The 19,988-nt window shown below is 31.5% G+C and overlaps 2 protein-coding genes across 2 annotated transcripts; both read right to left on the bottom strand.

Moving 5' to 3' along the window:
- Nucleotides 1–12,400: 12,400 nt before the first annotated feature.
- Nucleotides 12,401–15,075, bottom strand: LOC11432446 (ubiquitin-fold modifier 1). Its single transcript, XM_003614738.4, has 4 exons — nucleotides 14,918–15,075; nucleotides 14,732–14,829; nucleotides 13,155–13,187; nucleotides 12,401–12,748 (listed from the first exon to the last, which is right to left on the bottom strand). The coding sequence occupies exons 1-4, from the start codon at nucleotides 14,986–14,988 to the stop codon at nucleotides 12,663–12,665; spliced, it is 288 nt and encodes a 95-aa protein (XP_003614786.1). The 5' UTR covers nucleotides 14,989–15,075; the 3' UTR covers nucleotides 12,401–12,662.
- A 2,769-nt stretch (nucleotides 15,076–17,844) lies between these two features.
- Nucleotides 17,845–19,234, bottom strand: LOC11428804 (pathogenesis-related thaumatin-like protein 3.5). Its single transcript, XM_003614737.4, has 3 exons — nucleotides 19,080–19,234; nucleotides 18,335–18,998; nucleotides 17,845–18,196 (listed from the first exon to the last, which is right to left on the bottom strand). The coding sequence occupies exons 1-3, from the start codon at nucleotides 19,138–19,140 to the stop codon at nucleotides 18,073–18,075; spliced, it is 849 nt and encodes a 282-aa protein (XP_003614785.1). The 5' UTR covers nucleotides 19,141–19,234; the 3' UTR covers nucleotides 17,845–18,072.
- Nucleotides 19,235–19,988: the final 754 nt, after the last annotated feature.

The following is a 19,988-nucleotide window of genomic DNA, read 5'->3' as shown; positions in this document are numbered from 1 at the left end:
GTCCGTTCAATTATCATTGAACTGTCAAAATTGATTAGTTCATATAAACTAATATGCTAAGTCTTCATAAACTTAATTCAGTTGATATAAACAATGCATAATATATATAAGGTCTGAGATTTATACCTCGACCAAAAAAAATAAGCAATCCGCTACGTTCCATAAAAAATACGGCGGGCTATAACAATGAACAATAGGTAGTTAGTTCATAGCCCGCAAAAACTTAAATAGAACTAAGTTGGTGGCGAAGTGTCTATTTAAATTATTGTCATAATTTCTTTTGAAAAATAATTGCCATAATGATTCGTAATAGCAGTATATAATACAGATAATTTTAAAATCAATAATACAGGTTATAGAAGAAATTTACTATATTCCTTCGGAACGGTGCATAAAATTTGATTAGGAATTAGATTTTTCATGCTACAAAAAGAGAACACAAATGAGGAGGCATCATAACTATTTTTTTTTTTTAAGGAAAGAAGCTTATAGTTTTTAATTATTAATCAAAGTATGAATACAATGTAGAATATTAAGATGATAATGGAAACTAGCATGATTTAGTGCTTCTCTAGCTAGATTATGGGCAACACTATTGGTTTGTCTCCTAATGAACTTCACATCAGAGTTCGCTAAATCAGTCATTAATAGATGTCTACAATCGTGTATTATGGCCATGAAATCTGATACACCATCCCTCTTATAGATACTCTCTGCCACCACTTTTGAGTCCGTTTCGAAATCCATATTTACCAAATTTAGGTCTTTCGCCCATCGCATAGCATGCAGGAGTCCTATAGCTTCACCCATTTCCACATCAAGTAAAGGTGTGAAACACTCGGTACGGCTTATAACATGATTTCCATTTGCATCTCGAATACAAGCTTCAAAGCCTACTTTATGGAGAGAAGCAGAAAAGGCAGCATTAACATTGCACTTGAATCTCCCAACACTTGGTTTTGACCACTTACTTATGTCGAAATGAGGGTTTGCTGACGAGTTGTGAATCCTTGTCTCTTGCGCAGTCTTCCCACTCTTTAGGAAAGCCACCGCTCGGTCACCAATCTGCTCTGTTGTTTCTACAATATTATTCCACACTTTATTGTTCTCAGTGTCGGATCTCCTTGGAGACCTGCAGATGCCACTGCACCCCCCAACTTCTCTATAAATATGATATTAGTCATAGCATGACACATGAGTAATGGCTGTTGCAGTGGTTAGACAACCCCCTAATTCAACTGTATTTTTAATGTTTTATATTCAAAAAAATAACTCCTAGCAAGACTTGAACCAGTGCCCTCCAAGTAACATTCAGGCTAACAAACCACCACACCACATCATAATCCTAGAAAGTGTTTGAAACTGTTTATTATATATTCTATCGATATTTGGCACCCCCAACAAAATTACTCAAGATCCGCCACTGATTGTTCCTGTGCTTCCATAAGCTCCAAAGGGTAACCGCAAAAATCTGCTATTGAGCGATGTCTAACTGTTGGAGTAAAGAAAAAATTATATCAACACAGGAGGCATTATGAGACCAAATCTGCTGAATTGAAGGCCAAAAACCCAGCCGCTGCCAACACCCAACACTCTTACTACACGCAAAAAACAGATGTTTCCCATCTTCCTCATGATTGTTGCATATGGCATAAGTTGGGGGCACTGAACTCCTTTTGTGATCAACCGCATACGAGTTAAAAGTGCATTGTATTTAAAGTGATATGTTTATATATTTTGTTTATAAAAAAATAATATGGACCTACTTAAAAAAAATATTGACCTCTCAAAAATATAAAACAAATTATTACGAGGTTATTATTTTCTATAATCAATTACCTTGATAGTTGGCAGCCCCTGTTCCATGAATTTCTCTTTAAATATGATGTTTTTTTTTTTGTTGGAGACCACATGAGGCAATCAAATAATTTGATTAGGAACTAGATTTTTCATGCTACAAAAAGAGAACACAAAAGAGGAGGCACCCTAACTTTTTTTTTTTTTTTTGAGAGAATGAGGCACCCTAAGTATTTAAAAGCGTGTTGTATTCAAAATGATATGTTTATATATCATGTTTATAAATAAATATTATGGACCTACTTCAAAAAAAATATTGACCTCTCAAACATAAAACAAATTATTACGGGGTTATTATTTCTATAATTAATTACCTTGATATATTACGGGGTTATTATTTTCTATAATAAATCACCTTGATAGTTGGCAGCCCTGTCCCTTGAATTTATCTTTAAATATAATATTTTTTTGTTGGAGACCATATGAGGCAGTCAAATAATTTGATTAAGAACTAGATTTTTCATGCTACAAAAGAGAACACAAAAAAGGAGGCACCTTAACTTTTTAAAAGTGTGATTGTATTTAAAGTGATATGTTTATATATCCTGTTTATAAAGAAATATTATAAATGGACTTACTTCAAAAAAAAATTATTGACCTCTCAAAAATATAAAACAAATTATTACGGTGTTATTATTTTCTATAATCAATTACCTTGATAGTTGGCTGTCCTATGAATTTCTCTTTGAATATAATGTTTTTTTTTTTTGTTGGAGACCACATTAGGCAATCAAATAATTTGATTAGGAATTAGACTTTTCATGCTACAAAAAGAGAACACAAAAGAGGAGGCACCCTAACTATTTAGAAGCGTGTTGTATTTAAAATGATATGTTTATACATCCTGTTTATAAATAAATATTATGGACCTACTTCCTTCAAAAATTAAATTATGGACCTACTTCAAAAAAAAATATTGACCTCTCAAATATAAAACAAATTATTACGGGGTTATTATTTCTATAATCAATTACCTTTATATAATACAAGGTTATTATTTTCTATAACCAATTACCTTGATAGTTGGCAGCTCTGTCCCTTGAATTTCTCTTTAAATATAATGTTTTTTGTTGTTGGAGACCACGTGAGGCAATCAAATAATTTGATTAGGAACTAGATTTTTCATGCTACAAAAAGAGAACACAAATTTGGAGGCATCCTAACTTTTTTTTTTTGTTGAGAGAATGAGGCACCCTAAGTATTTAAAAGCGTGTTGTATTTAAAATGATATGTTTATATATCATGTTTATAAATAAATATTATGGACTTACTTCAAAAAAAAATATTGACCTCTCAAATATAAAACAAATTATTACGGGGTTATTATTTCTATAATTAATTACCTTGATATATTACGGGGTTATTATTTTCTATAATCAATTACATTGATAGTTGGCAGCCATGTCCCTTGAATTTATCTCTAAAAATATAATGTTTTTTTGTTGGAGACCACATGAGGCAATCAAATAATTTGATTAGGAACTAGATTTTTCATGCTACAAAAAGATAACACAAAAGAGGAGGCACCCAAACTTTTTAAAAGTGTGTGGTATTTAAAGTGATATGTTTATATATCCTGTTTATAAAGAAATACTCACTCCGTCCTAATTTATAAGCAAAAAACACAATTTCACACTTATTAAAAAAGTTAAAACATTATAATTTGAGATATAATTTTTTGTGTTATTCTTGGAATAAGTTTCATGGAAAGATGTAAAAACAATTATCATTGGCTAATTATTATGGAAAAAATAAAAAGGAGAACAAATTGAATGCAATTTGCATTTAATTTTACTTTGGAAAGATGATTTTTGTTGAAAAAACATAATAATAACATAAAAGTTGATCTTTTTTGCTTATATTTTGCGACAAAGAAAATGAAATTTTTTTGCTTATAATTTAGGACGGAGAGAGTATTATATATGGACTTACTTCAAAAATAAAATTATTGACCTCTAAAAAATATAAAACAAATTATTACGGGGTTATTATTTTCTATAATCAATTATCTTGATAGTTGGCTGTCCTATGAATTTCTCTTTAAATATAATGTTTTTTTTTTTGTTGGAGACCACATTAGGCAATCAAATAATTTGATTAGGAACTAGATTTTTCATGCTACAAAAAGAGAACACAAAAGAGGAGGCACCCTAACTATTTAAAAGCATGTTGTATTTAAAATGATATGTTTATACATCCTGTTTATAAATAAATATTATGGACCTACTTCCTTCAAAAAAAAAAAAATATTATGGACCTACTTCAAAAAAAATATTGACCTCTCAAATATAAAACAAATTATTACGGGGTTATTATTTCTATAATCAATTACCTTTATATATTACGGGGTTATTATTTTCTATAATCAATTACCTTGATAGTTGGCAGTCCCGTCCCTTGAATTTCTCTTTAAATATAATGTTTTTTTTTTTGTTGGAGACCACATGAGGCAATCAAATAATTTGATTAGGAACTAGATTTTTCATGCTACAAAAGGAGATCATAAAAGAGGAGGCACCCTAACTATTTAAAAGCGTGTTGTATTTAAAATGATATGTTTATATATCCTATTTATAAAGAAATATTATGGACCTACTTAAAAAAAAATATTGACCTCTCAAAAATATAAAACAAAATATTACGGGGTTATCATTTTCTATAATCAATTACATTAATAGTTAGGAGCCATGTCTCATGAATTTCTCGTTAAATATATGTTTTTTGTTCAAGATTAAATATAATGATTTTTTGGTGGTGTCCGAGTTTCGTATCTTGGACCTTACATATATTATGCATTGTTCTTACCAACTGATCTATGCATTAAATATAGTGTTGATACAAGGAAAAACCAACTTTTTTTTGTTTTAATTTATTGAATTGTTTTCTAGGATTTATATATGTGTAATAGAACTATTTCGAAGTGTAAAAAACATTATTTTCAATGTAATTTTTTTCTTAATTAGTGTTCTAGAGACACTGGTTAGGACCTTTGTAATAAGAGTTAGATGCAGAGAGAGCTTTTTTAAAAAAAGAATTTATAATTAGAGATAGAAGGTATACTATACATATAAGAGGAATCAGCTCCACTCAACAACTTATTATAAATATAAAGATGCATTAAACCAACCATTGATTATTGTTATATTATTGTTGTGGTTGATTTTTAATATTGGAATAGGAAACTATCAACAATATCAACAAATAGAATGTTTAACTTGAGATTTTGAACAAATTTAAAAACAAGCTTCAACGATGCATTTAATGTGTATGAAACTAGTTTAAGGATGGAGCGTAGATTTGTTCAATGTTCAAACATTTTGGTTCAAGGAAAGCGTTTCCAGACACATCAAAAGACCGGAGAGGTAAACCACACGAAGCAGAAAGTAGTATCGGAGGCTCCGCGCCGTGTTACAAACGCTGCCGACAATGTCTTAGTCTGTCGTACTCTCCGTATACTCAAAACACCAAAATATCGAGGCAAAGACGCGTAATCGTTTTAAATGTGTGTCATATTCGTTACAGAGTGTGATTTGATGCTAGTTGAATTTTGAAAATGATGTGTTAGTGTTGTAGTGAGTGTGAGAAATGTGAATAGTGAGGGTTTTGTAGTGTGCTTAGTTAATTTGGCTCCATTTGTAATGGTTATGGTGGAGAAGAGAAGAAGGTGGGAGTGACCATATTGGGAAATGGAAGAAAATGAAGGACACTCACTATATCACTATCATCACTTGTAGTGTGATATTTATAATATTGCAAATGCAATGGCTGTTGCTATCTATATATGTTTACCTCTCCCTTATGTCGATCAGAGAAAAGAAATAGAATCTTCTAATAATATTATGTTGGAAAATGAATTCTTTTGTTATTTTCTCTTTACTTGTTGTCCTAACTTTTTCCGGAAAGCTTTTTTTAAGATAAAAAATTTGAATAGCGTTAACAATACACTCTTTAATATTGATTTTTCAATGCACTTTATTTCATTGATTTTTAACATTAATTTTTTCAACGTAATCTTTTTAATTGGTTAGAATTCACAAGAGCCATAACCTCATTTCAACTCTTCGGGGAATAATTTTTATACTTATTTTAAGATCGAACTTCAAATTATCAAAATCTCTTTGTCTTTAGAATTAGAAGGCTTACACTAACAAAATAAAGAATTCACAAAAGTACCACCAATTTTATATTGAATCCACGTGATTTTGTATGATTCATGTTAATTATAATTAATTAAAGAAAGTGTGATAGAAAATGTGTGTTAAAGTTAAAGAGTAAGATGTTAGTACTTCTCAATAAATTTTGTTGTTCGTTCTTTCTTTAGTTTGTAGCGACAAAAATTATAATTTAGTGATGAAAAAATAACGGAAACTACAGACACTCATGTGCAAATTATTTCATGGTGCATTTATACTCTATTCCTGACACAACGTGGTGGAAGATTCGAACAGTGAAAATGCGAAAGCTTCATTTCTAAAACAATTCTTTATTTACTGTCAAAAACTAATTACTCAACACATGTCTTTTTAAGCCAAACAGAACCCTAAATTTTTTATTTTGTTTTAATAAAAGGGGCTATGTACAAGCAAAATGGAATTAATGATTTTTTTTTTTTGAGGCGGAGTTAATTATTGTATAAGGGTAAAAAACCATGCATTGAACCGGGTATTTTACCGTTATGTGTCGGTAGGTTCAATGCATAGTTGTTATTTTCTACTCTCTCCATTTCAAAACAAGTGTCGCTTTAGCCAAACAAATTTGTTTCAAAATGAATGTCACTTTACATTTAAGTTTGTTTTTTTTTTTTTTATATAAAACAATGGCATTTTGGTAAAAGTGTTATATCTAATGATTATTTCATTTTATTCCTTAATCTATGTGCAATTGGCTAAAACGACACTCATTTTAAAACGGAGGGAGCAGAAGAGAAAAAAAAATCAGAGAAGAGATGTTCTCCATAGGCCTCAGCTTTCTTCCTTAAAATATCGAGTAAATCTTCAAATTGATCATGTTTTTGTAAGCCACTATTAAATCAGTCCATTCTTTTATTAATATTTTAAATTAATCTGAGTTTGTCAAAAGTTTCTCAATTAGGTCATTGTATTTATTAAAAATCAGGTCTCTGCACAAGACGAATAAAGACCGGTGTTATGGAAAGTACAAACTAAGACGTCATATATAGTCGGAACATCCGAAAACAAACACTAACAAAGACACTCCTACGATCAACACTCATAAGGACAACATCCACAAAAAAAAAAAAAATCACCTCCGAAAGCTGACTCCTAAACTTACCAACCACTGAAAAAAAACGACATCTATAACACTCGTCGCCACTACTCATCTTAAAAGAAGAGAGTGAAAAGATGTTGTTTTTGCAATTAAAACTGCCAAAAGAAAATACCGGGATGAGTCACGACCAGGTCGCTCTCTTTAAGACGTTTCGCGGCACTATCCAAGTTGTGCAAGGTAGACTATCAACCACGCCGTCTCCAGGATAAAACAGCCCAGATCACTGTTACGATTATATACTGCACAGTATACAACCGCTCGTAGATATACACCTCAAATATAGTTTAATCGTTTGATTAGACTATTCAATACGGTACGTAGCCGCTCTGTTTGAAATCGAAAGGGACAGAAAGGAGTAGAAGCAGAAGAATGACTCTTTAATTCAAGTCGAAGGGAGAAGAGAGGAATCACACAGGAATCATCGACTGTGGAATTCGGTGTGAAGAATGCACTGTGAGAGCTCTCTATTTATAGAGAAAGTTCTCTACTAATAAGTGAAAGACTTTAGGAACAAGTAACTCATATATTAGATCTAGTACAAAAATATCTCAATTGAGTACCAAAATATGTTATATTGAGGACAATAATATATTTTTCAGTACAAAAATATATATTATTGACTACTAAAATATAATTTCATATTATGCTCTAAAATATATTAGATTGCCTACTAGAAATATTTCAGATTGTGTTCCAAAATATTCTAGATTGCGTTCCAAAAAATATCTTAGTCAATCTTGGAGACTAAGAAAGCACTTTCAAATAATGATTAAATTAATCCTTTAATTTATCATTTCCAAATAATAAAATATATATCAATATATTTTTCCTAGTGCTTACTTCGTTCACTTAATCATGTACCCCTATTAAATACAGGTACAACCCCATTATATAAACACTACTAATGTGTGATCCATTCGAAGTGAGACTTCCTTTTTTCAATTCACACTACACTAGTTCTACCCATTGTGGGAATTTGTGTTTAGTCAATTACTCAATTTCCACATATGTTCCAACAAAAGATGATACTTCAAAGAAAGCAGATGGAAGGCGCTCGATATCTAGGGAGAAGAAAGTGATTTTTTTTTTTTAATTGCGCCTTTCATTTTAAATGCAGTCACTTTATTTGCTTTTCTTTTTGTATTAATAATTCATAGTTTTGTTTGATGAATAATTTCGTTGGTGCTGGTAAAAGCTTTACTAAAAATATTTTAAAAGTATATTTTATCCGGTGTGTATATGTAATTTAGAGATTTGTATATGAAAAACGTGTCATAAAGTTGGACATAAATATGATCGAGTAGATTCAATATAATTTGATATAAAAACAAATTATTATATAGATCTAGGTTATATGATCGAGTTTTTTTGGTTCAATTTGGTTTTGTCAATCAAAAAACTTGAAGATGAAGCATTAAAAAATGGAGGGATAAGATTGCAACATTCCTTGGAAAAGAATAGGACCACTTAGAATGGTTCTGGTACGTAAGGAATAAAAGAATCGAATTAACTTCTCCTTGATCTTCATTTTCATATGAAAATAGAAAGAAGAATTGGTCTTTTCATTGAACCATAGTGGGATATATGAATTGAAACTTGTAATAGCTTGATTAATGACTATGACTAATCATATTATATGCTTCCAATTGTATCCAAAAATATCATATGCTTCGAATGCTTGTCTCCAACGGCATACAAAGCTATAAGAAGAGCATAAAGTTGATAGGAATATGAAGGATTCCATATATCCAAACATTGACGTGTTTTTGATGTAATCCTGCAAGGTCAGCTGAGTGCACTACACTACATACAACTACATAAGGGGTGGATAATTAAAGGTCTCCTTAACCGGTGTCTCAGGACTGGTTAAGGAAATTAAAAAGGAATGTTTTAAAGTAAAAATAACATTTTTTTTATGCGTTTTAGGAGTTGACAACACAAGTTTCAATGCAATGCTTACTACATTTGATTCTTTAACCAGTATCTTGGGAGGACCGGTTAACATTTCCCATAATTAAATTGGTTGAGTTTTTTTTTGAAGGAAACTAAATTGGTTGAGTTAAGAGTTTAAAAAAGATACAACTACAAGGTGAGCTACTTTCTTTTTGTGGCTGAAGACGAAACATATAATTTTTGCTTTTAGTTATCATTGTTGGTGGTTTAATACATTGGCTTGTTTGGGTATTGCCATGTAATTTTGCTTTTTAGCACTTGTAACTTGTAGGTGAACTTTGTAAACATTGTTTGCTTTATGTTCTGGCATTCCTTATGCTAGTCAGAAAGAGCGTTTTGTGAATATAAGTTTCATTTTAGCTTGTTCAGAAGAAGAAAAACAAATAAGTAAAAGTTTGGGAGTTTGAATAAATGTTACCGACCTAACAATTTAAGTTATAATCAAGATACTCACTCCGTTTTAAAATATAAGTAAATTTTATTTTTTAGGTTCATTCAATTAATGATGTATGTGGTTCATAATATGGACCACATACATCATTAATTCAATAAATCTAAAAAGTAAAATTTGCTTATATTTTGAAACGGGGTGAGTAATAATAACTTGACGCTTTTCAACAAAAAGTAGTCATAACCACGATAATAACTTGACGATTTCCAACAAAAAGTTAAGTTAATTTTTTTTGTATTGAAGTCATAACCGTGATAATAATTTGATGCATTTCAACAAAGTTAGAGTTAAAAACTTTTCTAAAACATAATGGAGTTCCTTATATTTCAAATTGATCAAACACAAGAAACACAAATCGTCAAATTTACGAGCATGATGAACAATGACATTCTGAAATCCTAGACAACCTAATAAAATCTTGCTAAAGAAATTAATTTGAAAGAAAATAAAGATGGCTTTTGTGGAAGTAAATGTTATTTTTTGGGTGTTTAAAGGTAAAAGAAAAGAGAGCCAAATCGGTCGGTTATAGTTTCTCTTAAAAGATGTAGTCAAAGGCAGTGAAAAACACCATAAGGGGACAAGAACTAGGTCATGTTGGTCCACATCCTTGATCTCTCTCTTACCTTTAGCAGCTTCTGAAACTTGTACTGTCCATTTTAATTGTTGATTGCTGATAAAATAGTTCAAAAGGACAACCATAAAAAAATTCATAATAACCTTGGACCCCTCTACATGAACTCCACTATGTTTACGTTTTAAAGATCATGAACTGCAGTGACTCATAGCAAATATGAAAAGGATTATTAGGAATTGGATATCCACCAGAATATTCTTTAACACTTGGTTATTTTTTAATTTTCTAAGATGAATATGAAGTCCCAATACAAATATAATGTAATGATTATTGTAATAAATAATAATCTAGTAAAATCAAAACTATTAAAACAATTTCTTTTCGTAAAAAAAGACTATTAAAACAATTTCTTAATATGTGTAAAGTTAAGTAATAAGCAAAAAATTAAATGCAAGTCTTTGTCTCAAAATATAAGCAAAAAAAACCAACTTTTATACTATTTTTATATTTTTTCAAATAAATCATCTTTTCCAATGTAAAATTAAATGCAAGTTGCATTTAATTTGTTATCCTTTTTATTTTCTCCATAATTTTTAACCAATGAGAATTATTTTTACATCTTTCCATGAAACTTATTCCAAGGAGAACACAAAAAATTATACCTCAAATCACTAAGTGTTAGTTTTCTTAATAAGTGTGAATTAATCTTTTTTTATTATAAATTAAGACGGAGGAAGTATTTGTTAGAAAAAATTGGAAGAAAAGAGAATTACATCAAAAATCGATATCATCTTTTTATACAGATAACAATATTCAATTATTTTCATTGGATAAAAATTACAAAATTTCATTGGATAAAAAATACAAAATTATAAATAAAGTTGTTTGAATAAAGGCAAATTCTACGGTACACCCAACATATTTGAGTGTATCGATACACCAATCTTTTAATTTTAAAGGTAAATGAGTTGTTTTTTGAAGAAAAATGTTATTTTTTATCATTTATAATTATAATGATTAAATCTTATTCATCAAAAGTGTAAATGAAATAATTTTTTAAAATTTTTATCGCTCATAATAGAGAACATTGATTATTTTATACGATAATATGTAATAAAATTACTATGATTCTTATAAACAGTGAATGATGTGTTTTTCTTCTGAAATCATATTTTCTAAAATAGAAATGTCGACAAATAACTATTTATTTCATAAAATTGATCGTTAGTTTATAAATTTATGAAGCAAGAATATCGATACACCTCAATTTACGAGTGTACTGTAGCGAGAAAGTTGGTAGTACTCCATAGCCAGAAAGTTATGTGCATTATCATTTTTTATTTTTTTGTCCAAAGTTCAGGTATGATTTTTTTTTTTAAAGAAAAAGTTCATGTATGATTTTAGGGAAATGATATTTGTACAACCACTTTAAGACAACTTTTTGACAATTTTCTCTCTCATACTCATATTATCCTCTTGTTCTCTCTCTTCCTTTTTCTCTCTCCAATGTGTTTAACCAATGAAAAGAGAGAAAAATGAAGTTGTCACAATAGTTGTCTCAAATGGTTGTTCAAATATCACTACTCATGATTTTAAGAAGCAAACAACTCTCCTGACTCTGCATTTCTGAAAAAAATCACATAATTTTGAACGGAAAAACAATATTTTGTATTTTTGTCTAAAAAACTGTGCTGTTTGAAAATACATGTCCTGACGGCACAAACTGTGTTCTCAATTCCAAATTAACTAAAACTTCTCCCATTTATTTGCATGATGTCGTATTCTCAGGAGCAAGAAATGAAACTCACTACCCCAAAATTTGCAACACTTCCGTGTGTATTTACTTGGGGGAGGTTAGATAGATCAACTAGTTTGAGTTAAGGTTGAGAGTACGAAATACCGAAAGGTTAAGAGCACAGTTCTCTTAAGATTTTCGATACGATCATCAAATAAAAATGTTCTCATTTTATTCATTTCACAATTATCAAATAAAAATATGAAATAACATACGTAAAATGGTTATGTCATGATATGACATTTCTCTCCACTTTGCTTAAACTCCAATTTGAAAAGGAAGCTCCTACTACTATAGAAAGAAGTATATGATCTGGATTTCTTAATCCCATCATGCCTCTTCCTTGCCCTCGTCGGGCTCGTCGGGCAAGGAAAGTGGTCCAGAAGTTTAAAACTTCAACAATGAAAACATTTATTTCACTAGTGATTAGAAGTTGCTTCCAATTTTACGAGATTTGCACATCTCCAATATTTTTTGAAAATTTCGATGTTGCAGATCAGACGATAATCTTTTCAATAGCAAGAAGATATATTTTCCCCTATTTCCATTACAAACTCACATGCTGAACAATCTTTGCACAATCCTCCATTACAAACATAGTCACTATGGGAGGAGGTGGAGGCTATTCATTATTGGATTAAACTTTTTCTGTCTAAAGGACACTCTTAATATCGACTACATGATATAAATAAAGCACCGGTATTGAACTAAAACAGCCAAGATAGATAAAGGAAGCATTCAGCTCAGACATCCCGAAACATGTCAGATGCACCAACTCTATCACGCGGAATTAGACGTAGTTCTGAACCATGCTTAAGGAAGACATTTCCTGAATAAGTGTCACAACATAGCATGTCAGATCAAAGTAAACATTAAGCATTTGAGTGTATAACTATTTTACAGATAGTAACAAAACCAATGTCAGAATGTTGGAACAGAATATCAGATTATCCCATCCCAGATATTTAATCAAATCACAGAGAAAAAGGAAAAGCCGTGAATGCATCATTCTGTTTGTTTTTGGTTGGTGGAATAATTATCTAAAATAAGTTTTTTTTTTTTTTTTTTTTAAGAATATTTGTAATAAAACATCTTCGATCAGGACATTATGATGAACTTTTTAACATACTTTGATAAAGGTATGCAGTGCACTGAAAAATAAAAGATATACAAACATGTTACGTGACATAGAACAAAAATTCAAAAGCAGACAGTGACGTAAACCAAGGATATACCTGCACTCTGCTGAGGATTTATCCCAACACCATCTGCAAGCATAGCGAGTAACAAGAGTTATAGCAAATACGCATTTAACAATACTATAACAGAAATTTGGAAGAATAGAATAAATAAATTATCTCCTTCTCTTGTACTATTTTGTGTTCAACATACAGATATACCATCATTTATTAAATGACCCACAAAACTCCCCTGTTTTCAAGAAATGCTCAAGGCTTAACTCCCAACATACCGTTAGTCCAATAGATTTACTAACTGTATTGAACCCTCTTTTTTGGTTGTGGAATCTAAGGGGGAAAGAGTTTCCTCACGTCAAAGGTTGAGACGTGCCACAAAGCACAGCCCCGGCAGGGGCTTATAGAGGTCCTTATATCTACCAATGGACGACTACCTGCAAGAATTGTATCTGCCACACTGTTTGATCCTACCAGTTAAGCCAACCCTCTTTGTTACCAAACCAAATATTTCATTAACGCCATCTTGATGTTTTAGTAGTTAAGGGAGTCCTTGGTTTCAGAAAACATTTCTTTTTAACTTTTAATTAAAAAATGTCCTTTTGGTTTCACTTTATTTTCTATAGTCAAACTAATTTTTTTGTTTTAGGGCTATAGTCAAACTATTGACATCTGAATCTTATTTGATAGTTTCATGTGTAGTTTTTCTTGTCGTTCTCGTAGTTCTAGTGATTGGGCGTCCTAATCCTGTCTCATCTAGTATTTTCACTCATCCAGCACAACATTCTCATATTTGGTAGACTAAGTTTATATGGCTTCCATATGAGCAGAAGTAAGAAAGAGTATATGAAATATAAGTTTGCCAAAAGGCAAAGCACCCCATAGTTTAGAGATGAAAGTTGGAGACCATATCATACCACAAGGCACACAGTTGAAATGCCTAAGGCCCATTGTACTAAACGATGGAGAAATAGAGGGAAATACGAGCCATTGGACAAACGCGGAATGGTTGAAACTTGAAATAGAGGAGGGCCTTGGGTGGTGTTTTATGTGATAAAAAGTACTGCTTAAGCCAAAAAATAAAAATTTATTGTAAAGCTAATAGATCGGTGAAGTTGCATTGGACGGAATTTTGAGCAGTAAAAGCCAAAAAAACTTCAATTTTTATTTTTCAACTATTGTCACCACAATCTCTATGGCCAATACCGGAATAGCGGCTACTATTTCCACAGAGCGATACTGGGATAGCATCACGGTTTATGTAGCAAACTCTTTAAAATCTGCTACACTATAGGATGAAGATTGAGGAATGTATCCTAAGAGATAACCTAAAAAATGCATTAAGGCTACCCAATCTCTCTTTCTCCAAAATAGAGCTTATAGCAGCCATGAGAAGAATACCATAGAGAACACAACAAAGTCCCATCCCCTAACAAATTTTCTGTGATCCACAATTGACAACACTAAAAATTCCCCAAAATCGTAAAAATCAATCTCCCTATAGCATAGTCCGTTCAAGAATAATCAAATTAAAAAAAAAAAAAACATATTTATCCAAAATAACAGTAATAAAAAAAGAGAAATTCAAAATTGGTGATGATGATTGAGAAAGAAATTACCATTGGTGATAATAGCGCTGGTCTGTGGGGGAACTTTGAATTCTTCAGCTGCAAATTTGAGAACGGCGGTAAAAGGTGCAGCTTCAGGAACACTGAAACTGAAATCGTGAAAGAAGAATAAAACGGAAAATTAGAATATTTATGATCGATGAATAAAAAAAGATGATGATGATAATGATAACATACACTTTGAAGGGTAGTTTTGGATCGGAAGTGAGAGTGACTTTGAAAGAAACCTTTCCACCACCGTTCGCCATATTCACCACCAACTAAAACTCGAACGCTACCCTCTCTCAACAGGTTCAATTTCAACAGTTTTTTTTTTTTTTTTTTGGTAGAATCAACTTTAATAGTTCAATAATTAAATAATCATTTTTTGGTAAAAAAAAATTAAATAATAAACACCACCAAAAAAAAATTAAGACACCACAGAAAATATTAAATAATAACTTTGTGACTTAAAAAATGGACTATTTTTTTTCTTCTTAAAAGCTATAGTCCAGCTAATGAATCTCTTTGAAGAGTTCAGGTGTGTATTGGTTAGGGTTGGGAATAGGTCAGGCCAGGCTTTGAAAGGTCTGAGCCTGGCCTACGAAAAATTATACAAGCCTAAGTCTGGCCTATTAAAAAGTCTGATCTGGCCTGAAAGTCTACTTTGAAGCCTATTTAACGTTATGGTAATCAAATAGTTCATTTTACATACTAAATAGGCTAAACAGACTTAAAGCCTACTTAAAAGTCTATTTTGCTAAAAACAAATTTTAACAACATAACAAGCTGTTTAAAAGCCTATAACAACAAAACAACAAATCACAATGAATTTAGAGCTAATAATAATAATCTTTCGTTAGTACTCAATGTTTATCAACCATTTGAGTACAATTCACAAAAAAAATAGAAATTCATATGATGACGAGTAGCAGAATTGAACACTTCTAGTAGTTTACACACTTTCTCAACTTTGTCCCATTCTTCAAATGAAGGGGTATGATCATAGTGAGACTCTCTTTCTTTGTAGGCTGAAAATACAATTTTAAATCTCAATAAAAAATTATTTCTATTTATATTGGGATTGATTTTTTTTTTTTAGCGGACAATGGGAATTGGGAATGATTTTTTGTTGATATATATTAAATAATAATAATTAGGCCTATTAGGCTTAACTTATGGGTATAAATAGGCCGACCTATCAGGCTTAATAGACTTTTTTAAAAGCCTAAGCCTGGCCTATTTTATCAAATAGGCTTTTTAAAAAGCCTTAACCTGGCCTTTTTAATAAATAGGCCAGGCCAGACCAGGCTTAAACAGGCCAGGCCGTAGGCCCCTGTAGGCCGGCCTAGCCTATTCCCAACCCTAGTATTGGTAGTCTATGTATTGTAACGATTTTTACATTTTGTTATTCTTAGGTTGTCATAAGACAATATTCATGAATTTTTTCCGCTTTAAAGTTTTCACGTTATATTCTTGTATTTTTGTTGTGTTGTCTTATTTTTCTTTATGTCAACAATTTGTATGAGTAGCTTCCATTAAGTGGGGTATAAAATTCTTAGTGTGTTTTACGGTTGTAACATTATTTGATATTTCACGTCAAAAAAAAAAACAGTTTTTATATTTTTAAAGAATTTTTTGGGAAAGGTTATGGCTTCCAGCAATGTCAATTTCAAGTTCAATGAAGTTTGATTAAGAGAAATTTAATAGAAGAATCAATTTTTAACTTATAGAAAATACAAGTTAAAAATGTGTCGGTACAATTAGGATTATACAAAGCGTTGAAAGGAAACATTTTCAATGTGAGGAACTAGATAGGAGAACTTCGAGTGCAATTTGTATGTCTTTGGCTAAATATATTATTGCGAATGTTCAATTGGCACGTCGTCATCCAAAAAGTATTGGGAGAAACTTGAGGGTCTATATCAAGCAAAGGGTATCTCAAATTAGTTTTTGAACGAGCAATTTCATAGCTTACGCATGGATGAAAATACGAAAGTGGTTGGTCATTTAAGTACTCTGAATGATATTATCTTCGAATTAGAAACTATTTGAGTGAATATTGAAAAACGAAGATAAAGCGTAAAGACTCATATAATCTTGTTCTACCTTTTCCTCTATAATCATAAGCAATGTAGGACTTCTTCAACATGTACATTTTCAACCAACACTAATTGAAAAAAAATACATGGCTTATAAATGAAATAAAATATGAAAATTACTGAATTAAAGATTTGAACTCAGATGTGAGAGGACACAAGGCCTCATTTTAATTAATTGAACTACATGAATATATCATCTAATTAATAATTTTTCATATTATATACCAACACATTAACACCTATATACTAAGAAACTAGATCTTCTGCGGTGACTATAACAATGAAATCTCAACCCTTAAAAAAATGCTTGAGAATTAATGGTGTAGATCCCCTCATATTATGGGTCGGGCTGATCCGTCCGGTCATTCCTAGGTACAAAAACTACATTAAGACTGTCATGGTGAAGGGTTATGGTAGTTTAGTGTTATTTGTTAATGTGTAACCAATGATTATAAAATAAAATAAAAATGAAAAATACACTAACCTACTAAACCGATTAACAAACAAGTAAAGAGATGAAAAAAGTGACAATGTTATCAAATTTATATGGACGTGCGAGTGTTGAGAATAATGTCTGAATGTTTGTGTTTAACATTTGTCTAGATGGATCAATAAGAATAACCTCCAGCGCAAATCGTCGTTTACCATTTTGTACCGCCAACACATTAGGGTTAGGCAGCCGAGGAACAGGGCGAGGTGGAGCGGGAGTTTCAACTCGACCATTTAAACTGACATGTTTGTCGTGTCTTGCTATTGACTGAATAATCACGAGTCGGGCTAGTCCGTTTAGCCACTCTTAGGTACAGAAGCTACATTGTCATGCATGTTAAAGGGTCTTAGTAGTTTAGTGTAGTTTGTAAATGCGTGACCAATAATCATAAAATAAAAATGAAAAATACACTAACTTCTGTTTGAATGCTTGTGTTTAGCATTTGTCAAGACTCAAGATGGATGAATCATAAGGATAACCTCTAGTGCACATCACCGTTTTCCTTATGCTGAAGGAAAAGAATATGAATAAACTAATCCATTAATTTAAATAATTAACATTAATTTTTTTATCAAACATTCAATTAAAATACTATGATAGCAGCTTCCGTGCGCATAGACATTAGCACGTACGTGCCTTTTTTATGTAGAACAATATATGCTCAATCAAAAAAGGAAAGAAAAATCACATAGAAAAGAAAACGGTTCCATTTATACAAACTCATAAAATCAACTCAATTTCAACTTGAACTAGAATCCAATTCACAAGCTAAGAGCTAAAAACACCATTATCATTGCTATCCACCAGCTTCCAATCAATGACCTTAAGCCTTGTGATCCACTACAATGAAGCTTGTGATCATGGTAAGTGCACATCTGTTTCTTCCTGAAGTCCAAATCAAAACATAAAAGTTAGTCCCAATCAATATAATATTCCATTAACATTTTGACTTTCACAAAAAAAAAAAAAAAAATACTCCATCAGTTTTAAAACGAGTGTCGTTTAAGGTTTTTACACACAAACCTGTCAGCACAGAAAGCAACAACGTAATCCGTTCCGGTGCATGTGAAAATACTTGTTGGATCATCATAAGCATAACTATAAGAAGTTGGACAAGCCTCCTTAAACTTCTTTGAATAAAATGTTGGTCTACAAGTAGAAGGGTTCCCAAAATTTCCTCTACAACAATACTCATCAGTATTAAACACATCACAAGCGCTTCGGCACCCAACGGTCTTTCCGTTAGACCTAACGGAAAGTTCTTTGGGACAAGTTAATCTTAGGTCAGAATCACAACCAGCAGTTGAGCAATTTCCTTTTCCGTTTATCGGCTTAACAGAAATCGGCACATTGAAGCCATCGACGAGGCTAACATCGTAGAAATCGGGTTGAGCGAGTGTGAATTCAGCGAGCGATGCTGGAGTTTTTCCTGCCCCTCCACATTTTAAAGTGGTGCCGCATGCACCGGTTTGGCATTGTCCGTCTCCATTTTGGTCGAAGTTGCACCCAGTTCGAGCCCAAATTCGGCCACTCCAACTTACTGGAGCGGTGAACACGGAGGATTGTCCTTGTTTAAGGACGAATCCTCCGCCGTTGAAGTGTTCCCCGGGAAACACAGCTGGCCAAAGAGTCTCCTTGCAATAGTTTACTATGGTGAATACTCTAGCTGACTCACATGTTCTTTGCCCTGTCCTCATCAACAATTTTTTTAGCAATTATTGTGAAAGAAATAAAAAATTATTATAAAAGAATTTGAGTTTGTTATTACCTGATAAAATTATTGCAAGAACCAATGAGATTGGTAAAATCATTTGAACATGCAAAGCCATATCGGTGATTGTTATGATTGATAAGGATTGAATTGAGAGCAAGAAAGTGAAAGCAACATGTGAATATAAAAGAAGCTAGGTGAAGAAATAAAAGAATACGTGCACAAAGAAAATAAGTGAATCAAAGCAACACAAGTTATCCATCATCTTATGAAAAGAATTGGATTATTCTTTTCCTAATACATAGTTACAAGTTTTATCCATGTTCTATATCTTTCATACACTTCCATTAATAGAGCTACAGATTGCAAACTTATAATATGACACGTGGCAACAACACTCAACTTTGAGTTTTATAACTTGAAATATATGCTAAGTATAACCAACAGGTTATTAAATTAAATACATAAAAATCAAACTTTGCAGCACAACCCACAATGGCACAATCCCTATGTTAATTACCTTTCAAGTCCCATGAATTTTCCAATACAAAGTAGCAACTCAATGAATAAAATAAAAAATACAAATACAATTCCTAATAATAGCTAATGACTGGAAACTTTAAATTTAATCTGAACATTTGTTTCCTTTCCAATCAGCTTTAGGTTAGCCTCAACAGCATGATTTGTTACTTTTTTTTTTAATGGTCAATATGATTTTGTTATTAAAATATTTTTCATTGAAAATCAAGTGATTTCTGTCCAAACAATAACAAACCAAATGATCAACAAAAAAATATATCTTTGATCGACTGAGATTGTGGTCAAAACAAAAACCCTTACATTTTTCACGCAATATTTTAAAGCATAGTAGTCTTAGGCGTTGCCTAATCTCTTGCATGTTTTTGGATTTTGCTAACAAGGGCTTAAGGATTTAAAAATCGAAAGAATTGATAACTTTCATGTGAC

Source organism: Medicago truncatula, chromosome 5 (genome assembly GCF_003473485.1).
Source record: "Medicago truncatula cultivar Jemalong A17 chromosome 5, MtrunA17r5.0-ANR, whole genome shotgun sequence".
Classification (NCBI taxonomy): Eukaryota; Viridiplantae; Streptophyta; class Magnoliopsida; order Fabales; family Fabaceae; genus Medicago; species Medicago truncatula.
This window is presented reverse-complemented; position numbering and strand designations above follow the sequence as displayed.

What these genes read in the sequence shown, in the direction of transcription:
- LOC11432446 (XM_003614738.4), bottom strand. Translation starts at nt 14,988, where the DNA reads ATGGCGAACGGTGGTGGAAAGGTTTCTTTCAAAGTCACTCTCACTTCC. An exon ending in CCAAAACTACCCTTCAAAGT is followed by an intron (nt 14,830 to 14,917) that starts GTATGTTATCAT and finishes TCACGATTTCAG; the next exon opens with TTTCAGTGTTCCTGAAGCTG. An exon ending in CAGCGCTATTATCACCAATG is followed by an intron (nt 13,188 to 14,731) that starts GTAATTTCTTTC and finishes CTATGCTTGCAG; the next exon opens with ATGGTGTTGGGATAAATCCT.
- LOC11428804 (XM_003614737.4), bottom strand. Translation starts at nt 19,140, where the DNA reads ATGGCTTTGCATGTTCAAATGATTTTACCAATCTCATTGGTTCTTGCA. An exon ending in TCTTGCAATAATTTTATCAG is followed by an intron (nt 18,999 to 19,079) that starts GTAATAACAAAC and finishes TGATGAGGACAG; the next exon opens with GGCAAAGAACATGTGAGTCA. An exon ending in GTTGCTTTCTGTGCTGACAG is followed by an intron (nt 18,197 to 18,334) that starts GTTTGTGTGTAA and finishes TTTGGACTTCAG; the next exon opens with GAAGAAACAGATGTGCACTT.